At 42.6% G+C, this 13,930-nt stretch overlaps 1 protein-coding gene across 1 annotated transcript in view; it reads left to right on the top strand.

Moving 5' to 3' along the window:
• The window catches only part of ZNF277 (zinc finger protein 277), a 94,796-nt gene that overhangs the window by 33,616 nt on the left and 47,250 nt on the right, over positions 1 to 13,930 (top strand). Inside the window, exons 2-4 of the mRNA XM_025208751.1 lie at positions 5,155 to 5,353; positions 10,800 to 10,888; positions 13,214 to 13,296. Coding sequence (XP_025064536.1) covers positions 5,155 to 5,353; positions 10,800 to 10,888; positions 13,214 to 13,296 — 371 coding nt within the window. The remainder of the gene's footprint in view (positions 1 to 5,154; positions 5,354 to 10,799; positions 10,889 to 13,213; positions 13,297 to 13,930) is intronic.

The following is a 13,930-nucleotide window of genomic DNA, read 5'->3' as shown; positions in this document are numbered from 1 at the left end:
CTGTCTGTGTCTCCCAGCAGATGTCTGGGTAGTTTAGGTCCCCCATGACTACTGCCTTCTTAGTTTTTATGGTCTCCGAGAGCTGCCTCAGGAGCCCCAAATTTAGCTCTTCCCCTTGGTGTGGGGGTCTGTAGCAGACCCCTACCACCAAATCCCTTTCTCCTTGACCCCCATGTAACCTAACCCACAATCCTACTTTCTCCTCCTTTTGATTCCGTCTTGATAAGGGTCAATGTATATTGCTCATTGACAGAGCGCAACCCCTCCCCCTTTCTTCCCCACCCTGTCCTTTCTGTACAGTTTATAGCCCTCAATATGTACCGCCCAGTCATAGGAAGAATCCCACCAGGTTTCTGTTAGCCCTACTAAGTTGTAGGTGTTTTCTGCAAACAGGAGTGCTTGCTCCCCATGCTCCAAGCATAGGCACTTGAGCCCTGTGACTGGCACCTTTGATTGCCCCCGGCTCTGATGCCCAAAGGGCCCCTTATTGCTTACCTGTGGTGTACTGCTGGCCGCCCCATGGATTGCAGGTTCCCGATTGTTCTCCTTCAGGCTGGGCTGTCCTTGTGGGTTCCCCTCCCCACAACAAGCCTAGTTTTAAAGCCCACCATAGGAGATCCGCCAATCTAGAAGAGAACACACGCTTACCTTTGGGGGACAGGTGAAGCCCATCCCAACTGAGCATGTCCCTCGTCGTGATGTGATGCGGGTCATTGTCAAGGAAGCCGAAGCCTGCCTCGAGACACCATTGCCGAAGCCGCCAGTTGGTCTCTCTAATGCAGTTCTCGTGTCGTCTATGATTCTATGAAGCTCCTTGTGCAGCCAAAATTGTCTCTTGCCGCTCTTCTTGTGTTTCCATCATGTCAGGACAGTTTATCGTTGGGCCTCCCATACTGTGCCCTTTAGAAGCTCCCAGCCCTCTGGGCCTTTACCTTCCAGTCTGTCTTCCCGTGGCACCATGCTTTGACTTCTTGAGTCAGAGAAGATCTGCCTTTTTTAAACCTAGCATCCTAATCTGGCTGACCTCATGCTTTCCCTGTCTCAGGATCTGGAATTCTGTTGTATTCTGATCTTTTCCTCCCATCACTTCCACATCCTCCACCAATTCTTCCCTGTTGGTCAGGACAAGATCCAAGATAGATGATCCCCTAGATATATCTTCCACTTTCCAGAAGAGGAAGTTGGCCTCCACACAAATTAGGAATAGGCTTGACATTTTATGTTTGACTGCATTATTCCAGCAGATGCTGGAAAATTGAAGTCTCCCATCGGTACCGTAGCTTTCGGGATAGATTTGTCACCTCCTAGAAGAGTGCCTCATCTACCTCCTCTTCCTGATTTGGTGCCCTATAATAAATCCCAACTGTTACATCAGTGTTGAATCTTCCACCTTTCATCTTCACCAAATGCATTCTGCTGTCCTGTCTCTTTCCTCCTGAACCAGTGAACCAAGTGTATGTGTGTTTTGACATACAAGGCAACACCTTTTCTCCCAACCCTGTCCTTCTGAAACAGAATATAACCCTTGATGTTGACATAAGAGCTGTCCCACCAGGTCTTGATTTGCCATTCAGATCATAGTTCTTTTCACAGGCTGCATCTTCCAGCTCATCTTGTTTATTTCCCATGCTTATCTCATTTGCATACATGCATTGGATGTATTTTGCGTTTTGACCTACTCACTTCCCTTTTATGCCCCTTGTTGCAGTCTTGTAGCTCTCTGACCCTTTCCCACAGTTAAGTTGCTTCATCAAGTCCTTTCCCCTCTGTATTGTTTGCTCTGTTGCTGGAGGATTTTAATCGCCACCCCCTGTGGAACCTAATGTAAAGCTCTCCTTACTAGGTCAGCCAGATGATATCCAAAGATCTTTTATCTCTGTTCTCATCAGATGAATCCCACCTCCTGATAGCATTCCTCCTCCCAAGAAATCTCAGCCATGAGTTCGTTTCCAGGATGTGATGGTGTCTGCTTGGACCCTTGCCTTCCATAGGAAGAATCAGTGAGAAATACCACGTGTGCTTCAAGCTCCTTAATCCTCTTGCCAAGAGCCTCACGGGCTAGAGACTGAAGTTACACGTGAACCAGTTCAAGTGATCAAAAACTGGTTTAAACCTGTAACAGAATAGAAGTTCAGTGCACATAAACCAGTTTCAAAATGGCCAAAACTGGTTTAAGGTAAACCTGGTTGAATGTAGTATCAAACTTAACTGACTTGGGTTAAACAGTTTATGGAACTTTTCTCCCAAACCCATTCCTGGTTCAAGTTAAATCACAGTATCCCAGCATGCTTTCCAGTCATAGGCTGGGATGTGCTGTCTGCTTGAGCAGAGCAGGATTGGCCCCACCCCTCTGCTCCCTAGCCAGGGCAGTGAGGGCTGGCTGACAAGGGGCTGGGGGTGAGAAACCCATCTGGCGTAGCCTGGTCTGCTTGGTGAGGGTGGAGCAGCCTCTGACAGTCTTCCCTGATGGAGTGAAGTGGGTAGGGGTGTCAGCCAGTAGGCTGTGGGGGAGGAGTGGGGGGAGGGAGGGAGGGGAATTAAACTGCTGGCTGCTCACATGGCAGAGGGTGTGAACAGAGCAAGGCCAGATCTGACCGTGTCCCCTACCACGCAAGTGGCTGGGGGGGCAAAAAGCTAGGCAGACCCCAGCTGGGTTACCCATGCATGGGGGAGAGGGGAGACGGGGGAGTTTAATCCTGCTCCCTGGCCCTGCTTTGCTTGAGGCACTGCACTGACCGGTGTCTGGCCACACACCCTGCTCCCCCAAGGGACAAATTTTGCAAAGCTGCTTTCCCCTTCCCCCTCCAGGCACGCCCCAGCTGGGGTCCTTGCAGGCCAGGGTGGGGATTTAAAGCCCTCCCCAGTCATACTCAGCAGCCTGCCAGGGCCTGACCAGCTGCCGCCACCCCCCGCCCCACTCCCAGCTCAGCTTCCCTCCAGCATTGCAGCTGCTGCGGAAGGTAAGGGAAGGGAGGAGTCGCTCTACCACCCCCTGGCTTCTAGCCTGAACCACTGCGGGCATGTGGCTGCATTTCCAGAATCTAAAGTGTCACAACCAAATTAAGTACTGCCCATGCCACAAGCAAGAAATATATTAATCAAAAACAGTTTTAGTCTGCACTAGGTTAACTAAGAGTTAACTAACAAAAAGATAGTAACAGTTTTTTGCTGTGCATGTCAAAAAGAGATTTATAACTGCGACACTAACTAGAAATGAAACTTCTAAAAAAACGAAACTTAGCCCATGATTTATAATTGGTCAGGGCGAAAAGGGGTAGCCCTGCTACAAATCCCTAGAGATAATTGGCGATTTTAATTAAATTTATGACATGGCGAAAAACAATTGGCTATCATACAAACAAAACCCTGCTGCATTTCCCTCAAAGTCGAAGACAACTCTGTCCGCACCTTGGAGTAAATCTGACAATTTGATCGGTTGTCAGTGTCTTCCTGCCGCGACCTCCCTGGCGTACCCTTGACCCGCATGCCCAATAAGACCACCGGCCCGTATATATGTCTGCAGACCGACCGAACGACTCTAAGCTGTAACTAAGTATATCTGACCTCCGTCTTTCACCACCTTGACGGCGTGAGTAAATAATCTTGCTTTGCAACCGATAAGCGTCCGCCTAATTAATTCCACTCCATGTGTCACAAGTACCCGCCTGACGGACCCTTGACTGCCCGGGTGGGAGTCGGGGATTGCTGCTGGCCGGCTGCCCTGGGTCCCGACAAAGTGAATGTCTATTCACTTGCAAATCAGTTCAATCTATGCAGGTTAGATGAACCTGCAAAGATTGAATTAATTCAGGCTCAGGCTTTTTGAATGTCTGTACTTAGCCATACTCATCTCTAATCTGCTCAGTGTCATTCCTGGTATTATTGTTGGTGCTTACATAGATGAGTGGGAAGGGGTAAAGGATGGCTGAGCTTTGGCTGTCTTTCTGTGACGTCCTGAATTTGGGCTTCAGGCAGGCAGCACACCTCCCGGGCCTCCAAATCTGAATAACACATTGGTACATCTGTCCCCCACAGAAAAGAATCACCAACCACCACCACTCTTTCTTTTTTGTGCAGTGCTCCTGAAGTCCCTGTCCTTGAGGCCTTGTGCTTCCTGCTCTCTAGGCTGCTGCCTCTTCTGCCTCATGCCTGCAGATGTCCTCTCCTCTGTCTTTTTCTCAGCAGCTCCACCTCAGAGTGCTTGAAAGTGGTTGCTGACTTCAGTCTGCTGCTCTTTGGTTCTGCTCCTCCTTCTTTGAGTAGTCGCATGCTGCCACTTCCCCTCATTGCAGTGGCTTCTCCAGTACTAGCTTCTTGTAACTCTCGTCCAAGTTATCTTCCTGATCCCTAACGCAATGTAGCATGAACACCTGTGCTTCCAGTCTTTGAATTTTCTCCAAGGCAGACACCAGCTTACACACGGTGCAGATGAAGTGCTCCTCACCCTCTTGGAGGAACATGAACGTGGTGCATCCCATGCAAGTCACAACAGCTGAGCCAGATTCCATTTGTACCTCCTTTGTTCCCTGGATAACACTTATGCTCTATGGAGAAAAAAAGATACTGAAACTATTCTAGTAGACACTCTGAAACTACTATAGTAGAAATAATCCATGTGCTACAAGGCAAGCTTTGGCAACTAGAAGATTCCTGATGGAGGAAGGCAAGTCACATACCACAAAGTCCTTCAGAAATTCAGTGAGTGGTGAAAGGTTTACGAGATGAACAAGAAAGTGCAATGGATAAATTGGAGTACAATGATGTTTGCTCTACACAATCTGACCTCTTATGCTTAGGAGAATAAACATAACAGACTCTTGCTCTTGCTCTCCACCCAGATATCTGACCCTCCATGGCTTGGATCACAGTTGGAACTGGTACACTCATACTGGCCCATTTCTAGCTTCACTACCCAAACTTGTAAATGATGTCAACTCACTGGCTCACAGACATGAAAACATGGTGGTCTCGCTAGTAAATCTGCCCTTTGTTGTTATTGGGGAAAGCTACATTAAGAAGCAACAAAAACCTGCCTGATTTCATCTATACTCTCTTTAAAAAAAAGACTTAAAAGACTCTAGATTCATTTATGATTACTTAATAACTTAAGAGAGCAAATATCTGTCTAACAATTTTTTCCTTTCGTTATCTCAGATGGAGAGTGTATTTTGGAACCTCTGTCTTTGCCAGAAAGTCCAGGTGGTGTTGTTGCTGTAGAAAGTTCTCCATCTGCGCCTTGCATTTTTTGTGAAGAATATTATCCTTTATCAGAACAAGACCAACTTTTGAAGCACATGATTATTGAACACAAGCTTGTCATAGCGGATGTCAGGCTGGTTGCAGATTTTGAAAGGTAAAGTTTTCTTAGTTAAAAATATATTTGGGTAATGTGTAGCAACCCCCCATATGCCTGGTACATAAGTTTTCTGAAAGACTTTTGGATGTTGGGGAGCAGTTTTGTTTTTTCTGCCACATTTTTTTGTGGGTACTTTCTGTCCTATTGTTACTGTTGTTTTCAATGATAAGAGGAGGTATTTTGATTTTAACACAGGATATAGTATTTGCCATATGAGAAACAAATTGTCCAGGAGATCTCTGGCAATTCTAGCTTCTTTGGTACAGCTATTTATTTCATGCAGCACATTTGTAGTCTGTCTGTTCTTTCTATTTCTGCCTGTCTTTCCAGTACAAACCTTTGTTCCCATCGCTCGAGTTCTTTTTGTCAAAACCCTGACAATGGAGATCAAGGAGGGCTGGTTAGGACACGTGCTTTAAAACATAGGATTGCGTTCAAGAACTCATTCTTGTTTCCTATAGCAGCCTGTATTTTTCTGTATAGATTGCACTTTATATCTTACCATGCTATGACATCTTCCACAGCTGCTTCACCAACGACCCCAGCAAGATCACATTTCTCTCCTTTGCTTTACAGGGTCTTCCCTGTAGCTGGCAAGACCCAGGTGACTCTTGCATGTCAATGTATAGTCTAATCTACTGGGTTGGCTTTTGTATCTAGTGTTTTGTGGTTAGCAGGGATCTGGGATTTCCGTTTCCCCCAAAAACCAGAAATTTTCTCTTGGAAAGGAGAGAATCATCTACATTTTTCTTTAAAGGAGAGAAACCCAGGAAACCATGGGTTTCCCCTTGCAGGCTGGCAGAGTTCCAGCCTGCTAACAGGCCTCCAAACAGAGTTGATGTGTGTTTTACATTCTTTTTTGAATCTTCCCCTTCCATGTCTCTCTAGTTTCCTAAGCTATCAAGCCTCAATTTGTTCCTTTTAAGGGGACGGGGAAGGGGGAGAAACTGCTTGAAGTGTATGTTTTAAATTTATTTATTTATTTATTTATTTATTTTTATTTATATGATAGATAGATAGATAGATATATAAATAATATAGCGGCATTTCATTTTAGTTGTGGAAAATTGCAGATTTGGGGGGGGGGGGTAATCAGAGAATTTTGGATTTTTAACCGAGAAAACCAGGATCCCTAGTGATTTCAGCTTTTGGCATAATAAGTTTTCATACCAGTTGGATACTTTACGCATTAAGCCTTTTCAGTACTTAGAGTATACACTTAAGTGATCAGGCAAATTCACAGAGCACTAATTTATATCTAAATGCAGTTGAAAGGATGCAATGAAATATGCAAAGGGAAAGTCTAAGCCACCTAACACCCTAAGAATTGCATCCATTTATTTGGAAATGAAGCTTAACATTGTTAAAAACAGATATCAATACTTGCTTCTGTTTCAATGCTGCAAGCTAGTAGAGCAAGAAGGCAATGCTCTTTAAAGATAATATGAGATTCCTCATAAACAAAAGGTTCAGAACTGCTGTATACTGGAGTGCCAATTTAATTCTGATGGTGGGATTATTCTGACTAAATAGAAATGTATTTTAAAATCACCTTTTCAAGAAAGCATGTGTTCAAATTCTTTGCTGCTGATATAAATGGAAAGAAACCACATCTGATAGAAAGTGGTTGCGAGATAAAAAAATAGTGAAGTTGCAGCTCTCTGACATGCTCTATCTTGCTTCCTTTACTATCCAGTTCTGCAGAAGGTATGTTCTCCTAGCCTATGAAATTAGACTTTGTAATAGTAGAGTGAGTTTGACAGGGTTGGAGTGAACTGAGAGAGCCTGCTTTGTACAGCTAACAAAAAATATATAGTTTGTTTTAAGTATCCATAGGGTTGGGTGCACAACTAGCTACAAACCACCCACAAAGAGTCATTAATAGTTTGCTGTGAGACTAGGACAGAGGTGGGCAATTATTTTGGATGGAGGGCTGCTTACCTAGTTTTTTGACAAGCCATCGAGGGCTGCATGACAGGCAACCAGGGGCAGATAAATATTAATTTTTCTAAATTTTTTAGGGGCCCCGTGGGCCAGATAGAATGGCCTGGAGGGCCGCATCTGGCCCACGGGACACATTTTGCCCACTCCTGGACTAGGAGGATACTTCAAGTGAAGCTGTTGTGCAAAAAAAGTAAGTCCCACTCTGGGGTCTATTCACAAGGGCTTTTATGGAAGACACAGGAGATAATTATTCCACTCTGTTTGGTATAGTGAGACCTCAGCTGGAATACTGAGTCCAACTCAGTGTACCATAACATAAACAACATCTAGACAAATTGAACAGAGTCCAGAAAAGAGCGTCAAGAATGATAAGATGTTTACAAGATATGTCCTATGATGAGAAGTTGCGTGTTTTGATTTGTTTAAGCTGGAGGAAAAAAGACGACTAAAAGGGGGACATGATAAAAAAAAAAAAATTAAAAAATTCCAGTGTGTAAGTTTCTTATAAAGAAGAAGCTGATTTTTCGTCATTTCCACTAAATAGGAGAAGAAGAAATTATCTTTTCCTGCAAACAGCTTTTAGTTGAATATTAGGAAAACCTTCCTAACTACAAAGTTACTGAAACACTGGAACAGGCTGCCTCAGGAAGCCACGGAATCTCCTTCACAGCTCAGTTTCGAGACCAGATTAAATACCGTCTGAGCATAATTGATCCTGCATTAATGCAGGGGGATAGATTAGAATGATTTGTGTATCAAAAGACCCATGGAGATTTCCTCCAAGAAAACTGACCGTTCACGCTGCAGTGAAACATCTCTTGTCTCACAGTTTGTATCTTGTAACAGTAGTATCTGATTTTTTTTTTTTTATGTTGGTAGTGTTTCAAGAGAATGTAATTTCTGCTGACACCTTGATCTTGCAAACATACACATGCACTGAATTTATATCCAGGTTGCCACATTGAGTCATTTCATATATGTAAATATAAGAATATACGTAGGTAAATTTACAGGTTCATGTTTTATTTTGCAATTCTGAATTACTAGCAGGTAGGCCTCTAGGTTGATTTTTCTTTCCATAGAACTCTGGGTATGGCTGTGCTGTGCTGTACAGAGAACAGAGTTAGCTGCAGAACTGAAGCAAAACAGCTGTGCCAACACAATGGGGATTCCACTGATGCAGCTCTGCTGGCTTATACGCCCCCAGGTAGTACCGCTGCATGGCTCTGCCTTGTGCTTTGTAGACCGATCAGCTCATTCAGTTAGTGCAGGTATCCCTGTACTCTGTTGTGTAGACATGCCCTCGAAGCTCATCGGAAAACAGCTGTCTAGTTTTTGTTTCTGTTTCTACAGTATTTCCTACTTCAGTGGGGCCCAGATATCAGTTGAGATCCACTAGCCTTATTGTAATACAAGAAATAATAATAAAATCTTGGTTTCAGTTTTCTCAAGTAAAAAATTGAAACTGTTACTTTTAAAATTTGCTGGGGCTCCTCCAAACAGAGTTGATGTGTGTTTTACATTCTTTTTTGAATCTTCCCCTTCCATGTCTCTCTAGTTTCCTAAGCTATCAAGCCTCAATTTGTTCCTTTTAAGGGGATGGGGAAGGGGGAGAAACTGCTTGAAGTGTATGTTTTAAAGTTGTGACTTCTACAGCATCTTACCCTCTTGCATGGAGTTCATGTAACTCTGAGCCCAGTGTTCTGGGCATTCAAAAATATTTCTGTATCCTTTTTTTTTTTTTTCTTTCTAGTACAGATGTAATTTTACTCCCTGCTTAACACTTAGTACCTGCAGCCACAAAACAGGCCTGCCTGTTCCCCTCCTGACAGTCCCAGGGCTCAAACTACCACCTATCAGACATGCACACATGCCCCACTAACTTTGGCTGCCCCTCAGAAAATTAGTGAGTGATTTCAAAGGGCTGTCTGCCCAGCAAAGAGGCCATGAGCAGCCCCAAACTGCTGCCTTCTCACCTGCCAGGGCCTGAACACTCTCAGCTGCCCCAAAACTAAAAAACATTTAAAAAACGCATTTTGGCCACACCGACTCACCCATCCTCAGAAATATTCCTAGGGCTCCCACTGAAGCCTGGCTTACAGTCTGGGGCTTGACATGGCATGCCTTGGCAAGGGCTTTCAGCATGCCATGCCAAGCTCTGCATCTTTGCAGGCTGGAGCCCTGGCACTGGTCAGATGGGCTCTGGAGCGCATCTCAGCTTGGCATGTCTTGGGGTGAAAAACAAATTTCTAACCCTAGCGAGGGCCACAAATCCCAACTGAAGATTGCGTGATCACACCCAGACTTGGGCTGTGAACCTTGTGACTACTGAATTAACACTGAGTTCCTTAGCCACAGAACAGGCCTGTTTACTCAGCACCTGACAGACCCAGGGCTCAAACTACCACCTGCCAGATATACACGCACACCCCACCGCCCTCAGCTGTCCAAAAAAAAATTTTTTTTAATTGACAGGCCATGTGAAAGGGCCATCTGCCCAGCAAAAAGAAGCCACAAGCAGCCATAAACTCTGTCCTTTTATCTTCCAGCCTCATAGACGCATCACAAGCCCATAGGCCTGTTGCCGTACCTGCCAGGGCTTGAAATGGTCTCAGCTGCTCCAAAACTAACAAATTAAAAAAACACATTTTGGCTGCACTGACTCTTCCATCCTCTCACACATTCCCAGGGCTCCCATTGAAGCCCAGCCTACTCTCGGGGGCTTGGTGTGGCATGCCAAAACCCTGGGTTTTCGACATGCCACTTTCAAAAGGGGTTTCAGCATGCCAGGCCAAGCCTTGTATCTTTGCAAGCCGGAATCCTGGCACTGGACAGATGTGCTCTGGAGTGCATCTCAGCTTGTCATGTCTTGGGGTGAAAAAAAAAGTTCTAACCCCAGCGAGGGCCACAGAACCAGACTGAAGATCACTTTCCCATCAAGCCATGAACTCCTAATTTTTTTTATTACCAGATTAACAAATCGGGGGCCTCAGCCACTGCTCAACTTCCAGCAGACCAAGTGCTCAAACTACCACTTGCCAGACATATATACAGCCCGGTGACTGCCCCCCCCAAAATGTGATGGGCTGTGTCAAAGGGCTGTCTGCCTAGCAAAAGGAGACCACGAGCAGCAACACGCTCTGCCCTTTTATCTGCCAGCCTCATGCTCAGCCTCAGAGACGCTTTGCAAGCCCACAAGACTGCTGTATTCTTGCCTGCTAGGGCTTCTTTCTAAAGACATGACAATTTTACATTATGGATATGAACCTTGATTCAAAGATGCCTGCCTTGCCCAGGCCCAGAATAATTTCATTGTATACATGAGTTTCTTACAATATGTACCATGTAAAGAAGATGCTGCAAAACCAGCATTAAAAATTTATTTGAAATAAACCTCTTCTGGGAATTGAAGGATGGGAAGTTAATCTAAAATGTTCTTCTTCTGTAGTTTTTTTTTTAAGCATCCTCCTTCATATGCACCCCCTTATTTTATTGTAAGGTACGTTTTGTATTGGAAGAAGAGATTCACAGAGCAGCCCATCACCAACTTCTGTAGTGTGATAAGAACAAATTCAGAAGCTCCATTAGGTAAGTGTACTTATGTGCTCTCTGCTGAACAGATCCTGCCTGGTAAACTCTGTCTTATCCTATGGGCTCAATCTTGCAATATGTTAGCAGTCTGACACTAGTCCATAGTATCATACAAGTATTATTTAGCTTTAACTACATGTTTAATCTCATCCTTTTGGTAGGATTTAAATATGTGCTTGGGTGCTGTGCTGGAAAAGGATGAGTTTAAGTACATAGTTTAAGTGTTTTCCTGGATCGTGGCCAGAGTGTATAGGAACACCAAGGATCAAGCCCTGGGAGCAGTGCTTACCACATCAAGCTAAAGGGTGTGTTGTCACTGGTAGTACAAATATGATAGGGAATCTCCCAGTATTGTAGGGAAGCACAGGCTCTGTACTTCTCCTTTTTCTCCTCCCCTGCTTGTGAAGTGAACACATGACAGTAAGGCCACAGTATTGTCCTTTTGCACAATTTGTGGTAACCACTGCCCTAGAGGTATTACAAGGAAATTATAATCTTCATGCTAAGATTGGAAAGGCATGGTTGTCTGGCCCCCGTACAAAATTGCTTAGAGCTTCAGAGTGAAAACCGTGGTTCACAAGTCTGCTTCTCTGGCACAATGGAGCATTTTACTTTAAGAATCAAGCTTGTCTGTGTAAAAAAAAAAAAACAAAAAAAAAAAACAAACAAACAATTTTTTTTCTTAGAGGCTGGTCCAAAGCTGTGGAATTAATTCCCACAGGAACCAGAACTGTCAGAAATCTCACCATCTTCCTCTCCTGCTATAAAGCGCATTCATTTGACATTCTGTTCTCTAACATAAATACATAGCAGTGTGTACATTTGAAAAAAAAAAAAAAAAAAAAAGAGAGAGAATTGTTAAAATACTACCCTAATTATGCCATTCTCTCTGTAGGAGAGAGAGGGGTGGGGGGAAGAGGGAATCGCACATGGCTGATATTAATCACATTAGTGGAAGACTGGAAGTGTTTCAATACAATTGTCATGAGGACAAGGTAGATAAAAACAAACTTTTTAAAATTCAATGTAAATATTTCCTAAATAAACTCATTTAAAATGTGAAGTTATGGCAAGTGAAATTTAAGTCCTTAATTTTAATTTATTTAAAAATATTAAATTAGAAAAATTAAAGCAGTGTAAGTTTTTATTACTGAAATTCTAAAAAAAGATGAAGACACTAAATAGATGGAAGTTGCCGCTTTATCACCTAGAACCAGTTTATGGAAGTGCTAGTTTAGCTTTTGACAGTAATAGCCTCTTTTGGCTACTATCATCTCAGTATTCCTTCATTTCAGTGCTTCATCTCTTTCAAAATTAATTTTAAAAACTCATTCAAAATTAAGGAATTGATTTGGGAAAGGAAAAAGCAGGGAAGTTTTTCTGTAAGAAGAAAATGAGGTCTACCAGTTCTAAAATCTTGAAGGACATGAGGACCAGAAATAATTTACATTTATTACCCACAGATGATACTTTCTTTGTGTGATGAATTGGTTTTGATAACCCTTTTATTCTCATGCATTCAACACTTTTAACTAATACAAAAACATCCTTTTTTCTGCATTTGAATTTTAATTCCCATTTCCATCCAAATGCAGCTGGACAAAAATCTCAAATAACAGAATTAATCCTATAGTAAATGAGAACTGTATCACTCCTAATTTCTTACTGAGAGATTCATTCTTACATATTTAGTGTAAGTTTGAGTTACATTTACTACATACACTATCTATATATGTCATAGTTTATAGGCATAGATAGCTATGTCATATAGATTTAATGTAGTTTTCTGGTAACAAAGGAAAGGTATCAGATTATAGCAACCTTTGCATATCAACCTGTCTTAGAAAAATCACTAAAAGCTACAAAAGTAAAACAATTAAAATCAGTTGTTTAAGCCAAGTGTGTCTGTCTGATAACAAAGCTCCTGATTAATATTCATGATTTACATCAATATGAGGGCCTTATAAGTACCTTCAAGGTATAGTATAAAGAGGGGAAAAACCTAAAGAAAACTCTGCAAGGGCTTGGCACACTCTGGCTTTATTTACATCAGTAATAGTACAAATGGGTGCAAATCCATTTGCTAATACTATTGTACATAGTCTAAGCCAGTGTTGGCTTGGGCCCATAAATGTAATCATTTACAGCAGGATAATAAAAATCTTAGTCCTTCTAAACTGAAGACTAAAGTCATTTTTTACGTAGTTAAATATAATTTAATTAGTTCTCAGAAGCTGAAGAAAACCCAAAAGTGTAGTGTGTTATGTACCAGGACATCTGTAAAACAGCTGTAAATGTTTCCTTTGCACTTTCTCTTAACAGAGGAACAGGACAATTATTTTCTTTTATGTGACGTTTTACCAGAAGACCGATTACTAAGAGAACAGCTGCAGCAAAAGAGACTGGTAAGGAATTTTTTACAGGACTGAATACCTCAAAAACTGAAACAATATAATAGAAAGTATGTAAATGTGCGTGGCATTTAAATTAAGGAATTGTATGTTAAACTGTAGAGAAATAAATCCTGATTTAGCTTTTTTCCCCAGTTGCCATTTCAGCGCACACAAAAACCCTCATTTATAGATGCTTCTGTGGAAGAGTTTTTACCTGCAGGCTGTTTGTCAGTTTTCCACACCAGTGGAAAATAAGCCCAGTTAAAAAAAAAAAAAAAAAAAAAAAAAAAAAAAAAGCTGAATTTGCTGAATAATTCTTTTCTTGCAAGAATTTGCTTTGCATTAGCACATTTTTTTTTTCCAGAGTGTAATAATACAACCAAGCATGTGGTTGAAAAAATGGAAACACAAGCTTCTCTATCATTTTGAGGGCTTATAAAGACCAAATGCTCCTGCCAAGCCCCAGATCGAGTAGCTGGGGCTGGCAGATGCAAGGGGGGCAATCCTCCTGCTAGCTGAACTAGTACTCTACGGCCTGAATTAGCACTCTACACTCCACTGTCAGATGAGAGTTTAAGGAGAAATGGACATCAGTAAATTATTTGGTCCTAAGTATGCAACCCTTGTTTTTGTCCATATCTCCCTT

Source organism: Alligator sinensis, unplaced genomic scaffold, assembly GCF_000455745.1.
Source record: "Alligator sinensis unplaced genomic scaffold, ASM45574v1 scaffold297_1, whole genome shotgun sequence".
NCBI classification, from domain to species: Eukaryota; Metazoa; Chordata; order Crocodylia; family Alligatoridae; genus Alligator; species Alligator sinensis.
The sequence above is the reverse complement of the archived record's forward strand: the minus strand, read 5'-3'. Positions and strand labels throughout refer to the sequence as shown.